This window comes from Lipophrys pholis (assembly GCF_963383615.2).
Source record: "Lipophrys pholis genome assembly, chromosome: 2".
NCBI lineage: Eukaryota > Metazoa > Chordata > Actinopteri > Blenniiformes > Blenniidae > Lipophrys > Lipophrys pholis.
In genome coordinates this window covers 16,091,335-16,114,896 of record NC_137636.1, presented here as the reverse complement: position 1 = coordinate 16,114,896, position 23,562 = coordinate 16,091,335, and the positions used below count along the sequence as shown (strand labels likewise).

Genomic DNA, 23,562 nt, shown 5'->3' with positions numbered 1-23,562 from the left:
TTGGGTCCGTTTCACGAAGAGTGCTCGAAATCACTAAAAACGGAACTTTTTGAAATGCCTCTTCTGAAATGCTGCTACTGCACATGTGCAATATAGTTGTTGTAAATCATTCTGCACTTAAAGAGACACATTTTTTTTGTGTGTTACAAACAACTAAAGAAAGCCATTTTAAAGGAACTTCAATGTTTACAGTATACTGTTCTTTTTCAGTGTTTCTGCAGTTTTTTTGTGTAAGCGAATACCATTTTTAAAATGTTGCTGTCCAAACACAAAACGTTTCTGAAACAAAAATGCAAAAAAAAAAATTATTTCTTTATTTCTTTCTTTCTTTCCTTACTTTTGTCGTGCCCCCCCCCCCCCCCCCCCCCCCCCCCCCCCGCCCAGTGCATCCACCCCTGCTAAAGACAATTATTTTATCAATATTTCTAAAAGATGGCTTTATAGTAACAAACTCTCCACTTGTTGATATTTTATCAGAAAAAACGGAAGGTTCTAATCTGCTTTAGATTCACTAAAAAATCCCATGACAGGAGACTGTTCATAGCATGGTGCGCGCGCGCGCGCTTGGGTGCGTGTGTGTGTGTGTGTTACCGGAGCTGTGGACGGTGTCCCGGAGCTCCGCTGGTCCTGCAGAGATCCGCTTAGCTGAGTTCATGTTGAGAAGCAGAAAGAAAACGAGGGACAGATAGGAACTCCAGCGTGCTGAGCCTGTCACACACTCCATCATGATAGCTCCTGAAAGTGTCCACAGCTCTGCACATGTCCTGCCTCCCTCTGCTCCTCTCCTCCCTCCCAGAACAAAAAGACATTGTCAAAAAAAACAAGGAGCCTAAAGCTGTAATGACTCATTAAAACGTTTTCCTATTCATGAGATATCTTTTTGAGAGCAATCCTTGACAGCATCTTTTCATAACCATGTTTTAAAACACAATAAGAAGTCATAATTATGTTATATTTTTCTTTTTTTTTTTTTTTTTGGGGGGGGGGGGGCAATCTTGATTGTTTTGTTTGCAGATGAATATGGAATAGCAGAAAAAGCAGCCTGACAGCTGCTACAATAAAACACATTTGAAGTTTGATGTTTGATGTTGAGTTCAGAAGTAACTGGGAAAAGTCCCACTTCCTGGTTATTCCTAGAAAAATACATCAGAAAACCAAGTAAGAATTCTCACTGAAAAAGTGAGAAACATCCCAAAGCTAAAACTATTTCCTAATTATGTACCATGTAATAAACATAGTATATCAAAGTTAACATAAAAACAGCCTATCCTCATTAACCCAACTAATTAAAAGACTATGTATTTCCATATGAGTGAATTAACGGTTCACTCAATTTCTTAATTGTTGGAAGTGTTTTTCAGACCCTTCCCTTCATCTCCTATCATGAAGAGCTGAAGCTTATTGAAGCCTATTGAAGCTTATTACAGCTCACATGAGGTGAACAATCTGGACATGTCATCAGTCCTTCGCAAGGCTTCTTTGGATCGTAGCCCTCAGGGAGAACGTGCAGACTTCACTCCGAGACGCCTCAACCTATTTGGTGTTAACCACTAAAACTTTATGCTGTCATATCAGGTCATGAAATGGAAAGGAGGTTGTAGAATAAATATCACCTTGCCTTTTTGACTGTATTCTCATTACAATTGATCATTTGCAGGTTTAAAAAAATGCGTTGCCCAGTCTGCACATCAGAGAGCAGCTGTGTTGCTAATGAATGTCATACACTGTAGGCAGAATATATGGCTTAATCACCAGCGTCATAATTCTCCTCATCTGAGTGACAAAATGAGTGTTCAGCCACTCTGACAAAGAGGCTGGACACGAAGATTCATCATTGTTATTAATGTAAAATGTTTCAGGCACTCACGTCTGTCTTTTACATGAGTCACTGCAAATGATTTATTTCTGTGTTATCTCCTGGCTGAGTTGGAGGATTAGTTGGCTATATCAGAGCGTGAGACAGCAGCAGCTTTAACAAAAGATCTGATCAGGTGGAAATAATGAGGGAAGATACAAGAGTGAGTTGCAGGAAGGGTGAATCATCATCTGCACACTATGGGCTGATTTAGTGTCTGGAGATGGCCGCAGCATCGCAAAATAGAGTCAATTCAGTATGCTGGGGTCTGAGTGTATTTTGCCCACGGTATTCAGTCCACATGCTGACCAGCATTTTCTTGTCTCTTTGATTCTGCTGCTTCAGTTAAGAGCTGTCTGACCCCGCTGAGCCAAATGACAGCTGTGCTCACAGTGTGTTCTGGGCTCAGTCTGACACGGCCACCCACCAGGAGGATTTCTCAGGTAAATCCAGCGACAAAAGGAACCACTGCAAGCTCCCCTCCTGTGTGAGCTCCAAGCAAGTACTCAAGATCTCAGTATACTCAATACACATTACACTGTCGACTGCAGGCTTCAGCAGTGTTCAGTAGACAGTTGGATGCTCACATCCAGCGACTCAACACATGTTTTGACACAGAAAATAAATTATCATTTATATTTCCCACAAGGAATATTGTTTGTACAATCACTGCAATTTACTACCTTTGCAGCGGATGATACAGATATCCAGGTAAGTGGTTAATTGAGTTGGTAATACTTAGTAGGATCTATCCGGGGTGTACGTTTGCTTTCAACCAAAGTCAACTGGGATCAACTCCAGTGTTTTACCACTCTGGGAGATAAAGTGTTATGGAGGTTGGATGGATGGATACTTATTAGGCATGGCCAACCAAGACGGGTGCAAGCTGGCTACCTGAAAGGAAAATCTCAGACACAACTTGTGTGTCATTCCACACAAACATCTCTCATTTGATCATGTATTAAATTTAAATCTGTCATGCATTATTGTTTAATCTCTAATGGGAGTTGTTAGATGTCATGGCATCATAGAACCCTCCCACCCAAAGTCACTGACCTGACAGGAGCCAAGGTGCAGCTTGTAATCTTACAGTATTCATACAGTTTTGTTCACTTCATTGGATGTTTGGTACAGTGATGTACATTATGTTTATATTCCTGCAGGGGGCACAGCTTCTCTGCACACTCTTCTCATCGCCAATCACCAAGCTGATGTGAGCAGAGAGGAAGTTCTGACCAAATTAAGTGAAAGGATAATAATATGGTCGCATTTCTCTTCAAGTCCCCTGCGCTGATTGGCTCCTGAAGGGTAAACGCAGCTTTTCAGCAGCTTTTCCTCGGCAAACTGTGGTCTTTGTCTCACCTTGAGTCCCAGCACACTCTCAGGACTGCCCACTCAAAGCTCACACTGCCTGCAAACATTGAACACTTCTGAAGCCTTTGGATTCGTATCAGTGCAAAGATGTTTGCGTCAGCTGTGATCCTGGTCTGCTTGCTGGGTTTCTGTTCTCTACATGCTACTTTTGGACAGGTAAGCAAGCATGCAACTCAATGTTGTCAGTGAATGGAATACGAATGAATGAATGAATGAATGAATGAATGAATGAATGAATGAATGAATGAATGAATGAATGAATGAATGAATGAATGAATGAATGAACTGAGTTGGCAGCGGGTGCCTTGGGTTACGACATCAATCTGGTAAAGAAGTGTGATTAGTAGTTCAAAGTAGCTGAACGCAGCTCCAGGTAACAATCATACCACTTGAAATGCACAAATCAGAATGATCTCGTTCTCCTTTTGAGTTAAGAAAGGTTTTTACCTTGGTTCTTACTTGGTATCAGAGAGCATTTCTGACTGAGCAAACCTTGACTTATGGCCCCGTGAACAGCATCCCAGGGCCTGCAGTGACTGAATTCACTCACTGTGTTTATGTCCTGCTTCACTGCAAATAAGCTAAACATTTCCAGGAATCGGCAAAGAGTTACTCTTTTTAGGTTTCATTTGTGTGTGTGTGTGTGTGTGTGTGTGTGTGTGTGTGTGCGTGTGTGTGTGTGTGTGGTGGGAGATTTGTCTGCATTCAACTGAAATATTATAGGTGTAATATGCATAAGAATGTGTGTGTGTGATGTATAAGTGTTTGTTTGTCCAAGTTATGAATTTAACCAGTTCATAAATAAGTCTCTTTTTGGATTAAATAGAAATGGACTGTAATTCTGAGCTTGGACCCTGTTTACCTTCTTTACATACTGTGGTAACGTCCCCCAGGTAACTAAAGCCATGTGAAATGTCACTTAGCACAGGCAGAAAGAAGCCTTTGACAACTCGACTTTAAACACAAATCAAAGTCCCCCATTGGATTGACTGAGGTCTTTCCGAACCCCATCTCGTTCTAAATAAGAAAGGTGTTTTCAACAAATATTGACTCTTCTTACATAACTCCTGCTGGACGAAAACACTAATTGGTTGTCTGAAAACATGCATGGCAGCCGGGCAGGTGGAGAATGACGCTGCTAAATGAATGAGAGCGATGAGGGCTCGAGCAGTAAAACAACTCTGTGCTCCACCTTCACCCTCCCAGCCAATGGAAAACCGGGTGATGTTTTCCCCGAAAGCACAAATAACCACCCATAATGCCAGCAGCGTATCTTTTGATACTGCCATCCCTCCTTCAAGTGACTCTTGGTGGTTATGTAACTTTATGTAACGAAGATTACACGCTCCTGCAGACGGTCACACCTAAAACCACATCACAAGCACACACTGTACTACACACAGCCAGGTTGTGTGTTTATGAATGAGTTACAGGGTCCAGCTACTGAAGTAAGTGAGGAGGCTCCTGCTTCAAATAGTTCCAGTGACCAAACAGTCTGATCCCTGCAGCATTTCTGTTCACACATAAACACACCAGCCTTTGTAATACACCAGACTCGGGGCTCAAACCTCCTGCACACTCTGTTTTGTTTGTTTGTTTATTGACGTTCTCTTTTCTACTAAGGAGATTAAGTATGCAGAAAACTTTGGCGACTGTCAAATGACTGACAAATTGATATCGGGGTAAAAACCTCTTGTTCGACGGTGAAAAAAGTCTCAAACGTCTTGTAGAGTTAATGGAAGTGATTTGATAAAAAGGAAAGTCTGCATTTTTTCTCATAAACCTGAGATATCCATGCAGATTTGTTTGTAGATAAATATTAAATTCAAGGGAAAACATCATCCAGGAAAACTTAGCAAGAGTACCCAGTGCTTGTTAAATTATAAATATTTTACTAAACCAAATAAACAAGTTCAACTCCAAAATATTTTTGCTTTGAATGAACTACTTTGTTTTGTTTCTAGGACTGTCCGAGTAGGCAGGAACTACAAGGCTCCCTGAAGCAGGTCCAGAAGCTTCTATCAGCCCATGAAGCCTCTTATTTGCAGAGTCTACGTAACCTGAAGAAGAAAATTAATTTACTGCAGAGCAGCGCAGGGAAGCAGGCCTCAAAGCCCGTCAACAGTAAGCAAAACATTTTGAAAGAGCGATCCACTCAAATGTTTGATGTCTAAACATCTGACGTTCTGCCCCACTTCCTTTACATTTTCACCAGGTACTTGTCCAAAACTGGACACTCTTGCCAATGGGAGGAAACTTGGCAAGTCACACACCATTGGCCATGAGGTTCACTTTCTGTGTGAGCCAGGCTATGAACTTGTGGGCTCAGAAAGCAGAGTTTGTCAGGAAAGCCTGACCTGGAGCGGTCAACAGCCTTCCTGCCGAGGTGAGAAGCCAGTCCTCCGCTGCATAGCCTCACTTCGATGGTCCTTTTCTCCATTATCTCGTCTTCATCCTCTTCCCACCAACGTCTTTCCGCCTCGTCTCCCTGACCATCACTCATCTTGTTATCTAACCCACCGATCACTTTAACAACCCTGTCATCGTCCTCTTTGTAACCTCTCTGTCTCCTGCTTTCTCTTGCCATTCCTCTTTTTGTGCATCATGCATGTCACCAGCGTTTTTCTACGTAGAGATACATTTCATTTGTGGTACATGATCAGATTTCTTTTTTTTATGTACTTTGGCCGTTGTCCAGAGAGCTTTTTGAATACTGCGACATGTGATATTCCAGCCTAAATGTCCTCTGACAGCTCATTGACGTTGAGATAACAGCTCAAAGGCCGTTTGATGAAGACGAGCCTTCCCTTTTCCTTTGGCTGCCCCAAACATCTGCTCATTTACTCTATTATTCTCTCACATTTCTCTCTTATACGTCCTCTGATAGGATGCTCCACAAGAATCATGCGTATAAATTTTTAAGTTGCCCGTGTCTTTATGTGTCCAGCATAGTTTAAAGTTCCTTGCACTTCTTCTCCATTTATTTTCCCCAGACATCAATGAATGTGCATCCCTTCCGTGCCTGAATGGTGGGACATGTGTGGACGAGGTAAACCAGTTTTCTTGCGTCTGTGCCAAAGGCTGGGCCGGAGTTACCTGTCAAAGCCCTCTCCCAACGTGTAAGTACAATAGATACGACAATATTTTAGCGTGAAATCATATTTTTAATACAGAATTTGGATAGTTAACAAACACATTTTTAACACATACTCTATGGGCCGGGATCCAAATCCTTCCAGGCTGCAGAATGAGATTACACTGGGCAGTGGTCCGGCTTGCCAGTAATCCAGTGTTACATACCACAGAGTGGGTTTTATTGAAATTCAGCCTGAAGTCCCAGACGGGGCTGGTTTAGTGGCAACAGTCTGCTCTCTGCTGTGGATGTGTGGGTAAATGTACAAATAGTGGAGATTGTCAGAGCCCCACTCGTTTCACCATTTATTTAAAATTCTAGTTATCTATTCATTATTCTAAACCGGCACATAAACAATGTCTACTAGTATAAACTAACTTGGTTTTCATGAAGATTATTTAAAGTACTGTGATATGGGTAATAACGTATTAAAATACACAAAAACATTTAATCAGTATTTTTGTCCACTTGCTTTTTCTTGTTCATTTTCCATATTAGATAACAAATTTACTATATATATATATATATATATATATATATATATATATATATATATATATATATATATATATATATATATATATATATATATACAGTCACTTTGTTGTGCAACTCTTGCAATACTGCTCTACAGTCTCAATTGACCTTTTGGAGTTTGCTGAAAATCTGTTAATAAAAAAATGTGACATTGACACACTTTTTTTTTATCTTGATCGACATCAACATTCAGGAAAGATAACATAACCATTATAAGTTAAAGCCCAAAAGACTGAAAAAATTATTATATTTTGCCACATTTCGTGGTTGGAAACAATCACTTAACTGAACTCAGCTTGACAACTGACAGTTGTGACTGACACTGTCTCACATCAAGTTAAACCAAACACCATCTGTCACATTTTGTCAGCTCAATAAACTAAAAAAGAATTTCTATGGGAGGTCAGCACTGAAAATACTACAGTCGCGTATGAAAACATTTTCAAGGCTGACCAGGACGGCACACCTCTGCTCTCTGACTTTTTTACTCAGTCTTTGTCACCATGACAAACACCTCAGCCGCCACCTCCCCAGACGTCGCTGCTGTGGCCACCTTGCCAGCAGCCACCGCCGGGCCCTTTGTTCGTCCATCACGCTGCACCACCGTGCAGGGGACCACCCACTGCACCTGTGAGCCAGGGTACACCATATCTGGCAGAGACAGCAACATCTGCACTGGTACTCCAATTACATCGAGCCTTGACCTGGAATCATAATCCCTGTGAAGTTTTCCTGTAAGAGAATGACTGTGTGTGTGTGTGTGTGTGTGTGTGTGTGTGTGTGTGTGTGTGTGTGTGTGTGTGTGTGTGTGTGTGTGTGTGTGTGTGTGTGTGTGTGTGTGTGTAGATATAGATGAATGTGAGCTGTTCCACGATGGACAGGCTGGGAGACTGTGCTTACACACGTGTGTTAACACTGCTGGAGGATATCGCTGTACCTGTCCTGCTGGATACAACGTGACCCGCGATGGGCGTAGCTGCAAAGGTGCCTTCACTGTGTTTCTTCGTTTTGTTTCCCTCGTGTTTTTCTTTCTGTCTAATTTCTAAATAAGTATACTAAGGATTCCACAGAACAATCCCAGGTGCATTATCTGAAATATCACCTTATGTAACATTTTTGAACATAAATAATGCATCATCAAAACCTGAATGCATATTTAATAATAATTCAGAATTTATATTGAATTATGTTAATAACAGTGCGACCAATATTATAATGCTACCCGAGGTTTTCAAAGTGTGGGAGGAGCATTTTCATTAACCTCTATTAGATTTCATCTCATAATTAAAATTTAAAAAAAAATCAAGCTTCCAAAAAGTGTTGCAGTATGTGCTGCTCCACCACCTTCAAAACCATTGCTGCAGGCTTTATACATTTCTTTTGTAGGTAATCATGAATATCAGACATGTTAAGTGGGTATTTATCAAATTTCTTTCATATTGGAATAAATATAATCAATAACATGAGTGTTCGGTTGTGAAAGGAGCTGATTGATGAGCCAACCCAAATGGGTTTATTTAAATGAATGGCTCATTGTTTTTTCTCTTTTCTTTTAGATATTGATGAGTGTGCCACCAGACAAAACAACTGCACAAGGGACCAGACGTGCATCAACACTTATGGTGGTTTCCAGTGCATCCGTGTGGACTGCCCCAAAATCCCTAATGCTACATATGTCAAGACGTCACCTATGTGAGCAATGAACTTTAAACCTTTTGTTAATGTTTTTTTTTTAATCCCACAAGCTGTAGAACAAAACGACAGGTTTTAGTAATAAGATGCACAGTCGCCATACGAGAATAGTCAAATGAATCCATGTTGGGATCGGTTTGATTGCCTTCACCTTTCCTTCTTTTCACTTGTGACTTTCCAGGCGTTGTGAGCGGAACCCCTGCCCTGTGGACAACAAGGCGTGTTCCCAGGCCCCAAACTCCTTCTCCTACCATTACCTGGCCGTGGTGTCCAACCTGTCAGCTCCCCGCGTCATGTTCAGAGTCTCAGCTTTGCGTCCAATAGGTGACACGCTTCGCTTCGCCATGCTCGGGGGGAAACAAGCTCGTCGCCACTTCACAGTCCAACGTTCAGACCGTCTGACGGGCCAGCTGATGCTGGTGAGCCCCGTTCACGGTCCTGCCACACTGGAGGCGGAGGTGGAGATGAGCGAGCTGGAGAGGCGAGTCCAGCTGGGGAGATACATAACCAAAGTCACCATGTTTGTCTCCGAGTATGAGTTCTAACAGAAACATTGCTGTCGTACAAAGAAGTGGTGAATGTTGGAGATATAAAAGCAGAATGAAATGAGGTACTGAATGATTTGAAATGTGCTGGGCCAGACGAGGCCTTAGACAGTCCAACCTGCAATGAAGTGTTATTTTTTTAAGTGCTTTCCCTCACAGTTATGAGACTGGCCATGTAATCACGCTGGTTGTAATGATACTTATATATTTTTAAGTCTGTACTACTCCAGGGGTAAAACTGTAATATAATTGCCTTCATTACAAGATTAAACATCATGTGAACCATTTAAAGTTTGGCCTCTTTTTAAAATCTTGAAAGTTAAAAGAATACATAACTGCTAAAGATGATTTAATAATTCTTTATTTTTTTTCTAATTGCTTTCTGAAATGTGCTACATGAGCAGTCTGGAATACTGTAACGAGTGATATATGTGAGCAGTGTTTGTTTAACACTTTAGTTCTCGCAGTACAGAGCAATGCTGTTCAGCAGAGAGGAAGCCAATAATGAGCTGCTGAAAAGAGCCTCTGTGTTCCTACGGCACATAAATAACTTGAACTTTTGAAATTGCAAAAACAAGTATGTGGAAAAACTGCACGTGACGTGCACCCTAAAAGTAAACCTCCTCTGATCATTTCTCTTTGGTGAGAAGGCGCTTTTTGGAGAGGTAGGATTAAATATGTGACTTTCCTGCCGCTCTTGTCATTCGTCACTGTGCTTTAGTGTTACACAACTTTCTCAAACACACACATAAAGTACACCTGTGGATACTGAGGGAGAGGCAGGATGTCTTTAGTTGCAAAGGGGCATTCGTACTGTGCGAGAGACTCAGTGATGACACTGCCAAAGGAGCAGTGTGTGCTAAAATAAGATTGCAAACACAGGGATGGACGAGTAAAGACGAGAGAATAGAAGACACTTTGCACCAGGCAGTTGGGCATTGGCTGAAGTGCAGCTTGAAACATTAACTCCTGCATATAATACCGCTACAGAACAGACTTTCCACTGTTTTTTTGTTTTATTTAGTCCATCCCTCGGTCCTCTGTCCCTTTGGAAGAGGAGGACCAGGGAGAGTTGAACAGGAGGTTGTCCCTGTGTCAGTCCCAGACGGATCCACAAGAGGTGATGATTGATTATTAAAGGTCCACAAGAACTCCGGCTTTGCGGCTGCTGCCCTCATTGAACCATAATAAAACTTTTCTTGAGAATCCAGACTATCCTTTCTGAATTTCACCTCTGTATTACCTGTCCATGACTAACATATTGACTTGCTTAATGATGGCACCCAGTTAGTGTAATATTCTGTCTTTTCAATCTCCTTAAGCCCTCTTGATCATATCACAAACACTTTGTTTTTTCAATATTCCCTCTCATCAAATATGTTGCTGATTGGAAAACAAAACAAAACAACAACTGTTAATGACACCTTGAAGGGGAGACTAAATATCCTGATACAGACACTGGTGGCGTGGGTATAGTGATGAGAGAGCAGCATGTTCAATTTGAATGCAGCCTGAGTTTTTAAGTAATACTTCAAATGCTTCTTATCTGAAGTTTCCCTTGATGAATGATGATGTTAGAGGATATGATGGAGCTCCAGGGACAGCAAACCGTTCGGAGGCAGTACATTACGGAGAATAGAGAACAAAGATGCAGTCAGGAAGGTATCATTGTGGTTACAATTGAACTCATCTAGTTTAACCTGACGGTAACATATTATCATTTTACAGTTCAAAACCAACCAATACGCTCCTGGATCAATGGCTCATTGATTTCTGTTTCTTGCTGCCCCGTTTCTTAGTTATTGCACAGGCAGAGAGCAGCAGGTCACATCAGCAATGCAAAGAGAAACCTGTACTGTTGGGGCGTGTTAGTTTTCTAACTCTGATGAAACACTGCCCCCTGCTGTCCATAAACTAGACCTGCTCATCTCTTCAAGAGGCAAGAGTGAAGCCGTCGACCACGATGTTGTTTACCTTTGCAGTTTGGATACTTATAAATAGGCACGCCAAAAGCAGGACGTCCTAAAATAACACTTTACGCAAAGTTACTACTTACCTATAGGTAAGGTTATTTGTTGAGTAAATTGGGTGCCGTTTCAAAACGTGACACACAAACATTTGAGCATAAAGGTGAAAAATAAAACATAGTGAATGATAAAATAATGTTAGAATTTATGATCAGAATATGATCATAATGAAGCAAAGATTTCACTATGACCGTAATTCGATAAAGTTGGTTATTTATTGTCAACACTTTCAAACATTATGACCCATGATGAGCAAACCTGATAAAGCAATAACACATGCACTTTCATTACAGGGAGAAGGTTTTGAATCAAAGGAAAATCTGCTCATCTGTGTCATTTATGGATCATTACAGTGGCTTTTATTCAATGACTAAAACTGATTTATGGTCATGCATTTATAGTATTTCAGTTATCACGATTACTTTGTATCTGTATTTGTAAAACATTAAAATGTATGAAATTGTCAGTGAAAATGATTAAAAACTGCTGCAAATCGGCAGTAACAAAGTATTTCATTCACACCTCAACTCAAACCCAAACAGTTTGTAAAAGAGTTTTCTGTCTCATTTTGTCTCCATCCATGATCTCACAGGGTTTGTGTGTGTGTGTGTGTGTGTGTGTGTGTGTGTGTGCGTGTGTGTGTGTGCGTGTGTGTGTGTGTGTGTGTGTGTGTGTGTGTGTGTGCGTGAGTGTGTTTCCATATATGCATCAAAATCTAAAGTTTTTTTAGTCTCACGTGTCACATTAGAAGCCTCTCCAGTCATCTTTGTGTAAAACTGAATAGATATTTATGAGACCAATCCTATATCACTCATTTCACTCTTTTATCTCATTATTATGAACAACAATGTTATATTACTCCTGTAACAAACATGCACAGAAATAATTGTGTGTTTTTGACATTCCCAAGATTCTTCAATTAATTACTTTAGGCTCTCCCTCGCTCTCTCGCTCTCTCTCTCTGTCTCTCTCTCTCTCTCTCTCTCTCTCTCTCTCTCTCTCTCTCTCTCTCTCTCTCTCTCTCTCTCTCTCTCTCTCTCTCTCTCTCTCTCTCTCTCTCTCTCTCTCTCTCTGTGTCTCTGTCTCTCTCTCCAGAAAGCCTCCAGGCTTTAATATCCAGGCTCCTCGGTCTCTCCTCTGCTTCGGGTAAAGTAAGTTCTGTCTGTCCTCCGTAAAGCGGCTGCGGCGTTGTAACCGACCGGCTCTCTGGACGCCGTGTGGACCTCTCTGTGTGATTCTTTATCCCCCTCTTCTCTCTCTCCCTCTCTCCCTCTCTCTCCTCGAGACTTTATCCAGACTCATCCTCATGGGTTCGCAGTTCAGGCTAACTTTTAGCCTGTAGCTAAAGTTTCTTCTGGTAAACAAGCAGGACTGTTTGAGGGTTTGAGGAACTCTGCGACGGTGAAACGCGAAGACAAAAGAGTAAAAAGCTGAAAAGATTTGGCGTGTTTGTGAAGGATAAAGCTCCATAACGCGTTTCCTCCTCCTTACTCGAACCTAAACAATGGCGAGCTAACTGCTAACTCAGTGAAAACATCTCGTCTCCGCCGAGTCACAGGAGACGTGACCTCCGGAGAAACGTTTCTCTTAGAATCACCGCCAGTTCAGCAGCTTTAAGGGAGAAAGTCTTCCTCTAGTCTCAGCTGTACAGCCTTTAACTCGATCTGATCTGATGCTGAGGTAGTAACGGGACAGTAACTATCTTTATCATGACACCCTGAACCAGTTTCACTATTTTATTTGTTTACTTTGTAGTTTGTGACCAGTAGAGCCACACCAAACCGAATAATAAACACGTAGCTTATGACAGGAGACGTCCCACACTAAGTAGATGGCGTTATTGAACATTGTAATGTCTCATTTCTGCATAATTTAAAGGAAAAGTCTGTACACTATGTCAGTAATCCTGCTTCAGTGTGTGGCTCCCTGCATGTCTCAGCGTGGTGGGATTATGGAGAGTTCCCCAGCAAGACTTCAGGCCTGCTGTTTCAGTGGAAAGAGCTCCTCAAAACATCCCAGACCATAACCATCCATCCATCCATCCACCCACCCATCCACCTACCCATCCACCCACCCACCCATCCATCCACCCATCCATCCATCCATCCATCCATCCATCCTGTGCTACTACTTAGTATTTTTTCCATGTGAAAACTACTGGATTAATTAGAATGGCACTGATAATATGTGATTTGAAGGCGGGACAGCTGACAGCTCTTCAGATTGACTCAATTTCCATGGCTCTTTCTACAGCTATGGGACTGAATGAAACAACAAAAAGTTATGATCAAGTGGCCCAATACAGTTAATCATGACCGTCTACAAACATTTCATAGACTACAAATCACAGCCACTGTCTGTGGTTATGTTTGGTAGATCTCAGTAAAATATATATATGTATTTAATAGCTTGAGGCAAGATGATATAGCAGAACATTTCAGACGATGAAACTATGAATTTGGATTGTTGTGTAGATTTTGGCTCTGTTATTAATCAGCAGTTTGCATGCTGTGTGGGTAAGTCATTAAACAGGACTGAGCTTCATGGCACTATTTCATTGTTTAGTGTTTATAGCTAACTATTAGGTGTTAATCCTTCCCGTTCAAGTGCAATTAAGTTTCCACAGTTTGAGCGGAGTTCAGCGATCAGCGATGTTGGCTTTTGAAGAGGCGTCGAAAAGATATCTGATGTGTGCTTGAGCAGTAGCTTGTTCAGGTTGTATTTTGTTTGTTTTTCTGTGATATCTCTAACAAATTATTTTCAAATTTCTTTAGTGTCCCAAAGATGATCAATACACCGCAGCAGCGTACTGAGGAGCTGTAACTGAGAGGAAATGTCTGCCAAAGTGCCCAGTGGCCAAGGCAAAGGGGAGGATTCTGCGGTGCAAGTGGCTGTTCGAGTGCGTCCTCTGCTGCCCAAAGAGCTGCTGCACTGCCACGAGAGTTGCATCACTGTGGACCCAGAGCTGCATAGGGTCACTCTGGGCCATGACCGACACTTTGTTTGTGACTTCTTATTTGAGGAAACCAGCTGTCAGGAGGATGTTTATTCTGTTTCTGTTCAGCCGCTCATCGATGCCTTTTTCCAAGGGTTCAACGCTACAGTCTTTGCTTATGGGCAGACAGGCTCAGGCAAGACTTATACTATCGGAGAAGCTAATATATGTAAGTTATTTTCTTTTTCTTTTTTCAATATTGGCGAAGTGTTTTGTTTTAATAGCACCACCCTTGTTTAAAACTTTACAATGTGGTGGTGTTTTGAGGCTCATTCAGGGACGAGGAACAGGGAATTATCCCGAGGGCTGTTGCAGATGTCTTCAAGCTGCTGGATGAAAATGACCTCACAGACTTTTCTGTGCGAGTGTCCTATCTGGAGGTCTACAAAGAGGAGTTCAAGGACTTACTGGAAGTCGAGACGGCTAGTAAAGACATTCACATCCGAGAGGATAAAGGCAACATTGGTATTAAATCCATTGGTTTATAAGCATGTCCTAATATCCGTATATGAAATACTGAGCAACATTTTCTTGTGTGAAAAGTTAGTATTGATCTTTAATTTTCAAAATAAATTTTGTCTCTATGACTCCATAGTTTTGTGTGGCGTGAAGGAGTGTGAAGTGGAAGGTCTCGATGAGGTGCTGAGCTTGCTCGAGTCTGGAAACACAGCCAGACACACTGGTTCAACCCAGATGAATCCAAACTCCAGCCGCTCACACACCATTTTCACCCTGTACATGGACCAGCGGCGTGGAAGCTCTCGTCTATGTGGGGGCGGCACAAACTCTGGACCACAAATGTTGTCCTCCAAGTTCCACTTTGTTGACCTGGCAGGGTCTGAGCGCATCTTAAGGACTGGAAACACTGGAGAGAGACTAAAGGAGAGTATTCAGATTAACAGCGGTCTTCTGGCTCTGGGAAATGTCATCGGGGCTCTGGGGGACCCCAAGAGGAAAGGCTCCCACATACCCTACAGAGATTCTAAAATCACAAGGTATTAACAACTGAAATAGGACTTCAGTGACTCATACTAGCGAAACATAGTTTTAAAATATTAGTTTGGTTTAATGTGTATTGCTCTTCCCTCTTCTTTACCAGGATACTAAAAGATTCTTTGGGGGGAAACTCAAAAACACTGATGATCGCCTGTATCAGCCCATCTTCTTCAGACTTTGATGAGAGTCTGAATACACTAAACTATGCCACGAGAGCAAGAAACATTCAGAACAAAGCTACGGTCAACTGTAAGCGTGAGCCAGATCGCGTGGAAGGCCTGGAGCAACAAATCAAGGCTCTTCGCAGAGCCCTTGAAAACCGCCAGCGCTCCGAGACCCGCATCATTGCTCACGGGGACCCGAACAGGAGACCACGACTCGGTGAAGGGGAGATCAGCAGATTGCAAGTCCAGAGCGCTCACTATCGGACGTGCACAGACTCCGCCTATAGGTTAGAGCACACTGCCTGACTGATCTGCACTCTCAGAGGGAAGTGTTGAAGCACTCTGCAATGTTATAAACGCATCTCACACGTTCTCGATCTTACACAAGTGTCTCTCAAAAGTTAATCTTTCCTATGATTTTAATATTATACACAATATCAAGTTTGCAATGATAAAACAGTGAGAATTGTCATATCAAAGTAAAGGTTTTAACAGCACATCTATCAGGGAAATGATTGAATGACTTTGCTCCAATCCCTCTTGAATGTCGAATATGTTTTTAGCCTAATCCGATGTTCTCTGAAGCAGTGAAGTTATTGTGTTGCTCGTGTCCCACAGGTTGCTGCGGGAGCTGCAGAGCGAAGGGACTCTGACTGCCGAGCAGAGCTCGAGAGTGAAGGAGTGGCTGTGCTCTGTGGAGGAGGAACGCAGCGGGCTGACCACAGCGTCAGGACCAGACAGCGGGATTGAGAACAGCTCATTGGAGGACAGTGTTGCATTGAGGAGAGCACGGCCTTTTGTAAGGAACCAGGTATGCTTTCTCTCTCTCTCTCTCTCTCTCTCTTTCTCTCTCTGTCTCTCTCTCTCTCTCTCTCTCTCTCTCTCTCTCTCTCTCTCTCTCTCTCTCTCTCTCTCACTCTCTCACAAAGTATTCACACAGTGATAAAGTATTATTAACCATGACCTGTTATGTAGGACTCAGACGCTGTGGAAGAAAGGTGGACCCATGAACACGACGGAGAGAAAGAAGAGACTATTGCACACCTTCAAGCACAGATCCAGCGGCTGGAGGGCGAGAACACAGACTTTTTAGCCGCTTTGGAGGACGCTATGGAGCAATACAAGCAGCAGGTCAGACACAGCTTCACTGTAATAATGAGCATCTTTTTGAACAGTCTTTCACCAGTTAGCTATAGCGTCTCATGTGTATTTCTGTTTTACGTATTTGGTCACCACATTGTTAACCCCACCAAGGTAATATAATACAATGTGTTTTTTTCCATGTGATTATAATACTCTGTTGTATTGGCTGATGTCTTGATGAGTTTCTGGTTTCTTGCTCCTCAGAGTGATAAACTGCAGGAACAGCAGGACCTGATAGCAGACCTGCAGTATCAGATATCCACTCCCGGACTGATGGGTTTGGGCCTGAGGTTGCGGCCACACACAGCTCCTATGGGCTCAATGCAGCACGGTCAGAATGAAGGAACATTCAAACAGGTATCCAACCGACAGGGCGGTTTCTCTCCCTCTTTCTCTCATATAAAGAAATAGTAATTTATTCATTTTGGAAACAACTGAAAATGTGATATTTCCATGTTGTAATGTTGTCTTGATGTATGTGATTATTTGTGTGGTTACAGGTCTGTCCGGCGGGTCTTCATGGTAATGGGCCTTATGGTGATCAGAATGGGAGATTTTATGAGGAGCAGGAGATGTCGGGGGGCATTGAGATGCATCATAAGGAAAAAGAGGGTAGTCATCCCAGCTTCAACCAGGAGAGATACAAGTATGTTGTTTTCTCGTCAAATCATAACATGCACACTGAAGCTGAAAAGAGAGTTGATGGACATTCTGCTCTGGTGAACATTGTGAATATCACAGCAGGAGTGTCCTTGTTGTGTGTGAAGTTTCTGAACTGTAGTGTTTGTGATTCTCTCAGGCAGGTGAATCTGACCTGGAACAAGCGAGACATGCAGTCAGGAGGACTGGCAGCTGGTGGCAAATATCAGGCAGTATCCCAACTGCCTGAGCGTGCACAGCACCCCTGTTTAGCCAGAAAAGCATGTAAGTCTAACTTTCTCACCAGGAGGTCCAAAACCGACTTGGTCATACATCCGGTTTCCTTGATCACATATTCCATGTGAACTGGAAGCTTCAAGTTAATTGTCGACTCCAAAAACCTTTTGTTATGTGCTGTCATTGCTGGTTGTAATTTCCATTCATGTGTTTACAGTACTGCTGCTTCATTCACAAGTAGAATGGAGTTTGACATCATTGATCTGTGTGGGCACACATTAGACCACACAAGGGTTTCCTGGAAGCTCTGTCTCAGCCTTTAATATCCAGGCCTCACAAGCTTTTTGTGTACTCACTGAAATACAGCCAACTCCAGTTTGGGGGAAAGTCTGAAAAGCTTCGAAGGCGTTTCAGAGCGGGGACTCCTTCAGGCGCAGCAGAAAATCAGGGAGCTGTCTGTCACCATTCGCATGAAAGAAGAACTCATCAAAGAGCTGGTCAAAACAGGTACAACTTTCAAAGTAAATGACCTGTTAATGCTGCTGCATCTTTATTGGATTAACTTCATCTTTTGTTTTCTCATGAATTAACTGCATTTGTTTAGGTAAGGATGCACAAGCTTTGAACAAGCAGTACAGCCATAAGATCACGGCTCTGGAGAGTGAAGCCATGCAGGCCCGGCAGGAGCTGCAGGAGGCCCAACGACAGCTGCAGGATCTCGAAAGGCAAGAGAGAGAAATCAGCGCAACAGACAAAACCAGAGCGCAGGAATGTCGCAGGAAGATTGCTGCTGCTCAGAGCAAAGTCCAGGTTTGAGCAACCATCTGTTGAGTTCATGCATAATAATACATCAGTAACAAACAGGTTACTAAGGTATTATTATTGCCGCTAAGATTCTAATTTAACTGAGGTTCCTAACTTTAAAATTTTTCATCTCAAGCATGCGCCCTTACTTCATGATTCAATATTAGGTATTAAGACAGCGTCAGAGGGATACCGCTCGCCTCGCCAACCTTCCTGTCCAGAGTGAACGTCGCGTGTTGGAGCTGGAGCGAAGTGTCCAGTCCATGAGGCAGCAGCAGGAGCAGCTGCAACGTCGACTGCGCCAGGAAAGCCAGCAGAAACGACGCCTGGAGACGGAAATGCAGCGCCGAACACACCGAGTCAAGGTACTGCTGTGGAGCATCAGTGTTTTATAACCAGAGAAATCATTTCACTAATCAAACATCACTAAATTGTTTTAATGAAATCATTTGATAAAACTAATGGTGCAATTTTAATCGTAAACATTTTAACTAGTGTTTTTTTTTTTTTTTTTGTGGTGAAAGTAAAGATATACCTACATGCAGTCAACTTCAGTAGATTCTGTTTATGTTGTATAAAGGCTCGTTTTTGTCCTGGAATTGATTCAAATCTTCTTTTTGTGCCACATTGAAGGAACTGGAGATAAAAAATGAGCAGCAGCAGAAGATTCTGCGGATAAAGACCGAGGAGATTGCAGCCTTTCAGAGGCAGAGACGCAGCGGCAGTAACGGCTCTGTCATCTCATTAGAAGAGCAACAGGTGTGACAGGAGCTGCTCCGAGTTTTTACTTCAGTGCTCTTGAGATGAAGAACTGTTGTATTGCAAATCTTATGTTTGGATTTGAGCTTGTGACTCAAGAAATACATTTTTTAATGAGCCTATAAGACTGGAATCCTAACTTTAAGCCAGATTTGTGTGTTTTTCTTTATATTTATGACTTTTTAATATCTGCCACATGCTTTTGGTTCTCGGCTGGAGCAGAAGATTGAAGAACAGAAGCGCTGGCTGGATGAGGAAATGGAACGGGTGCTAGAACAGAGGAAAGGACTGGAGGATCTGGAAGGGGAGCTGACAAAACGTGAGACAATCCTCGCCAAGAAGGAAGCCTTGCTGCAGGAACGCAGTGGACTGGAGACCAAGAGGCTCCGCTCTAGTCAGGTACTCACCAACACAGGAAACTTGAGCTCAGATATACATGTGAACGATTTTTGAAGGCAGTACAAGATGAGAGAAGTGATCGAGTACATAACCTATGATGCTACATCAATACTGAGGCAGTACTTTGCTCATAGTGTACTTGGGTGTCTTCATGTGTTAAACTTGGCCGAATAGTTTAGTTTTTCTTTTTTGTCACCAAGTGCCTGTTTACACTTGTCTTTAGAGCTTACCACTTAGAGCTTAGGTTGACTTTTATTGTTTTGACCATTTTTACTTATTTTCATTGTTTTTTATTGTTTTATATTGTTTTTATTGTTCTTGCACCTGTCAGTACAGCACTTTGGTCGACTGTGTTGTTTTTAAAGTGCTCTATAAATACAGCTGAGTTGAGTTGAGTTACCACATGTGATCTGATCACCCAAAACACATGTTAATGCCAGGTGTTAATGGACCCTATTTGTGTTGTTGACTCTGAGTCTGAGGAGTGTACTGTACCTGGCCAAAGTGCTCAATGACCCTGTTATTGAGGAGCAGAGATCAGCCCGCTTTCAGATCTCCTTTTGGCTTTAACAGGACAGTCATAGAACGCGCCAATCTGCAACTTCCCTTATTCTTCTCCAGGCATTAAGTAAAGATCTGATGACACTAACTGGGCGTATTGAGTCACTTGAGCATGAGCTGAGTGAGAGAAATGGCCTCCTGCGCAGCAGCAGTGCTCAAGACTCTCAGCAGATCCGTCAAGAGATCTCCAACCTTCGCCAGGAGAAAGATTCGCTGCTCAAGCAGCGAGTTGAGCTGGACGACAAGCTGCGGCAGGGCAACCTGCTCTCACCTGAGGTCAGTTGTTAGATTCACGCACCTTGATATGATTTAAGTCTGTGCGCAAATTATTCAGAGAACAAAGTTTTACAAAGAAATGCGAACGTGTGTGTGCATGTCTGGATCCTCATGAAACCCATCTGTCTGTCTCACTCAGGAGGAGCGCACTCTCTTCCAACTGGACGAGGCCATTGAAGCTCTGGATGCAGCTATTGAGTACAAAAATGAGGCCATCACTCAGAGGCAGCGACAACTGAGAGCCTCTGCCAGCATGCTGTCGCAGTGGGAGATGAATCTCATGGCCAAGCTCAGTTACCTTTCTGCATCTGAGACCAGAGCTCTGCTGTGCAAGTACTTCGACAAGGTTTGTTAACATTTGACACAGGATTGACCTTCTTTGTTTACCCTGTTCTAATCCCATTGTAGAATGCCATATAGCTCCTTTTTGATAAGTTAGTTAGTTGGATACACAGTGTAAATTAGATTAAAGTCGATGCTTTAATAGAAATGCTAGCACCTTTTCATCAGACGCCATTCAGTTTAAAGGCAGTAAGATGCTGTGTGTGATATAAGATTTTTTTTTTAGCCTGACGGCCATCGTCTGTTTCTGTTCTATAGGTAGTTTCTCTGCGTGAGGAGGAGCGTAAGCTGCAACTCGCCCTGGCTGAGCTGGAAATGCAGCTTGATGAGCAGCAGAGGCTGGTGCAGTGGCTGGAAAATGCCCTCGATCGTACACAACTGGACACCGATCGCCGGCTCACACAGCAGCAGAAAGAACATGAGAGGAGTGTCCAGCTCCTCCTGCAGCAGTGTCGAGGTGAGAATCAGAAGAATAAACATGTCTCACCTAAAAAAAAAAAAATAAAAATAAAAGTTTCCTCTTGACAATATAAATGTCACAAAATGTTCATAACTGTATATTGATATCTCACCAGAACAAATGGACGAGGGCCTGGCAGGAAGGCAGCGGCACTTTGAAGGATGGATCCATAACCTCAGCAAAGAGCTCAACCACTACAAGGTGGCCAACCTGGAGCTGACCAACAAACTGAGGGAACTGTGTAGTTCAGCAAGTCAGCCCAAAGAGCTTCATAAAGGTAACAGTAGACCTGGATCAAAGTGTTTGTTGTCATTATTCTACTATTGATAAACATTGTCTTTGTAGGTGCAACAAAATAGCTTCAATTCAGCAAAGCTGTCTTATGAAGCAATGTGCAATTTTCCTGTGGTTCACTGTGGTAAAAGCTAGACCCTCGTTGACCATGATATTTAGTCCAGCCTTGTTGGACCCTGGGTTGCTCTAATGACACAGAATCAACAAAATGCCGGAAACATTTACTGGCTGAACGTCTGTGATGCTCCTCTGACTTTATAAACAAGATGGAATTCTTGTTCATACACCAGTCTGGCAGCTAAAACCATTCATAATCATTTCAGTCACCGTTTTCCCTCTGTTCTGAGACTCAATTTGAACTTCAGCTGGTCGTCTTGACTGCGTCTTCATTGGGGAGGTTGCTGCCATGTGATTGGCTGATATTTGAGGAACGAGCAGTTGAGGTCATTGAGCTGATTTTGTGGGTCAGTGGGTGCATTTTGTCTTCAGAGCTCTCTAATCTTTAATCTCAAACTGATTTAAGTTCAGGGGGCACATACAATTAATTGCATAATCTTTAAATGGCAACAACTCAAAAGTGTTCCTTTAGTTTTGGTGCATTTCTGCAAATGTTGACATTCATCGCCATTTTGAGAGTTATGTGCAATGAAAACTGGTGGTTGTCGTCGTCTTTCTAAGTTTCACAAATCGGAATATCAAACCTGAGTCTTTGTGGACGCCATGGCGGGACGATTTTGGCCTGCAGGCTATATGTTTAACACTCGGGTCTGCTGATGAATTCTTGCAGTTGAAAATGTGGTTTCCGGCCATCTCTGACTGTCCTGCTTTCAGTTTCGTCGTCTGAAGGCAAAGCTGCAAACATTGGCAGCATGGAAAAGCTTCCCCGCTGCCCAGAGGACAGCCCAGGAGGCAGAGGAGCAGGGCAGCTGGACAAACCCCCCAAGTCTCGGGAGGAAATGCGGGAGCTGGTGAACACCCCTCTCCCATCCACGTGGAGGCGCTCTTCTCTCCCCACAGAAGAGCCTGCAGTCATGGAGGAGTTGTGGCTTCATGTAGCTGGTGAGAATCCAGTCAACCGGGTAGTACAAACTGGTCTGGGGTCCTGGGGCGGACCTCCAGCCCTGCCTGTGGTTAAATCTCGCAGAGAGTCCCGGCGCTCCAGCCTGAACGTCGGACCTCTGGCTTCAAACAACACATTGATTGACGTGCGGAAGAATCCCGTCTGAAAAATATGCTGAGTGACCAAGGACCCTTCGCATGGAGCTTTGCTCCATGCTTTTTCACTAAAGTTGTATCGATCCTGATTATTTGTACTTCATTTTGTTTTCTCATCATGTTTTCTAAATATTTTTATAATTTTTTTTTTTTTATATATATATAAAAAGCACTTTTGACAAAGGTAAAGTTTATGTTTTCTTTTTATACAGACTGTGGACACAGTTCAAATCTATTGCAACATTACAAATGAGGTCCTCTAGAAATCTAATCATGTAGTCTTGACATTTCACAGAATTTTGCATTAAAACATTTTTTCACTGTCAATGTGGTTGGTGTTTTTATTTTACCCCTGTGAATGTGTACATGCAGCGCTCTTGAGTTTGAGAGGTATGACAGTTTTTTTGTGTTTTTTTAAGAATAAGAGACTGCATGTGAAAAAACTACTATTTTTATGCATCTACCATGTGTATCAGTCAACAAACGACTATTTTATTTATAATCTGGCCACGTAGAGTTCAGTTCAGAGAAAATATGACCTGTGAGTGAATGGCTTGGTGGTGAAGTGGTTAGAACTGTCACTTTAAATCAAGAAGAGCTGGCTTAGAATTGGGACAAAGACCTTTCTGTATAGAAGCTTGAATGTTCTCCCTACGCTGTCTATTTTTGAGTTGCGGATTTTCTCCAAACTGGCTGAAGGTTCTGTGTTGCTGCGTTGGGTCTGTAGAGAGTGACGGTACACGCTGCCTTTTGCCTGATGCCACATGAGACTCCAGCACCACTTGTAGAGCTGAAGCAGGACGGAAGCTGATATACACAATCTGAACACCAGAGGGCAGTATAACATCATCATGACACATGTCTGAAACAACTGCGCCAATAGGACTGTACAATTTGTGTACAATCTGTGTAAAATAGTGTAAAATATCAGCCCATATGAAGATAAACGTGTGTGGTTGTTGATAAGGGATTGCTGACCCTGAAAAGGTAAATGAGTTACAATTAATAGATTGAGCTCTAATGGAATAACAGGATTCATTAAATTACATTCTGGAAGAACTCCTTCAGTCTGTTCTGTTTTCATGTAAAACTCAACTATTTAAACGCACAAAAGC

At 42.5% G+C, this 23,562-nt stretch overlaps 3 protein-coding genes across 3 annotated transcripts in view; 2 read left to right on the top strand and 1 right to left on the bottom strand.

Moving 5' to 3' along the window:
• The window catches only part of LOC308106726 (C-type lectin domain family 18 member A-like), a 14,384-nt gene extending 13,614 nt beyond the window's left edge, over window positions 1-770 (bottom strand). The window contains exon 1 of the mRNA XM_080458633.1: window positions 592-770. Within this exon, the coding sequence (XP_080314759.1) occupies window positions 592-727 (136 nt within the window). The 5' untranslated portion in view covers window positions 728-770. The remainder of the gene's footprint in view (window positions 1-591) is intronic.
• A 2,248-nt stretch (window positions 771-3,018) lies between these two features.
• Window positions 3,019-10,340, top strand: LOC308106839 (fibulin-7-like). The gene is made up of 8 exons (XM_080458826.1): window positions 3,019-3,385; window positions 5,194-5,353; window positions 5,445-5,615; window positions 6,223-6,348; window positions 7,392-7,577; window positions 7,746-7,883; window positions 8,456-8,591; window positions 8,773-10,340. The coding sequence occupies exons 1-8, from the start codon at window positions 3,317-3,319 to the stop codon at window positions 9,134-9,136; spliced, it is 1,350 nt and encodes a 449-aa protein (XP_080314952.1). The 5' UTR covers window positions 3,019-3,316; the 3' UTR covers window positions 9,137-10,340.
• A 1,923-nt stretch (window positions 10,341-12,263) lies between these two features.
• On the top strand, window positions 12,264-22,526 carry kif7 (kinesin family member 7). The gene is made up of 20 exons (XM_080489481.1): window positions 12,264-12,314; window positions 13,938-14,327; window positions 14,426-14,623; window positions 14,754-15,153; window positions 15,258-15,605; window positions 15,937-16,129; window positions 16,294-16,449; window positions 16,666-16,818; window positions 16,962-17,107; window positions 17,261-17,385; window positions 17,704-17,844; window positions 17,942-18,147; window positions 18,309-18,506; window positions 18,775-18,900; window positions 19,123-19,299; window positions 19,921-20,136; window positions 20,276-20,482; window positions 20,737-20,935; window positions 21,054-21,215; window positions 22,064-22,526. The coding sequence occupies exons 2-20, from the start codon at window positions 13,997-13,999 to the stop codon at window positions 22,456-22,458; spliced, it is 4,077 nt and encodes a 1,358-aa protein (XP_080345607.1). The 5' UTR covers window positions 12,264-12,314; window positions 13,938-13,996; the 3' UTR covers window positions 22,459-22,526.
• Window positions 22,527-23,562: the final 1,036 nt, after the last annotated feature.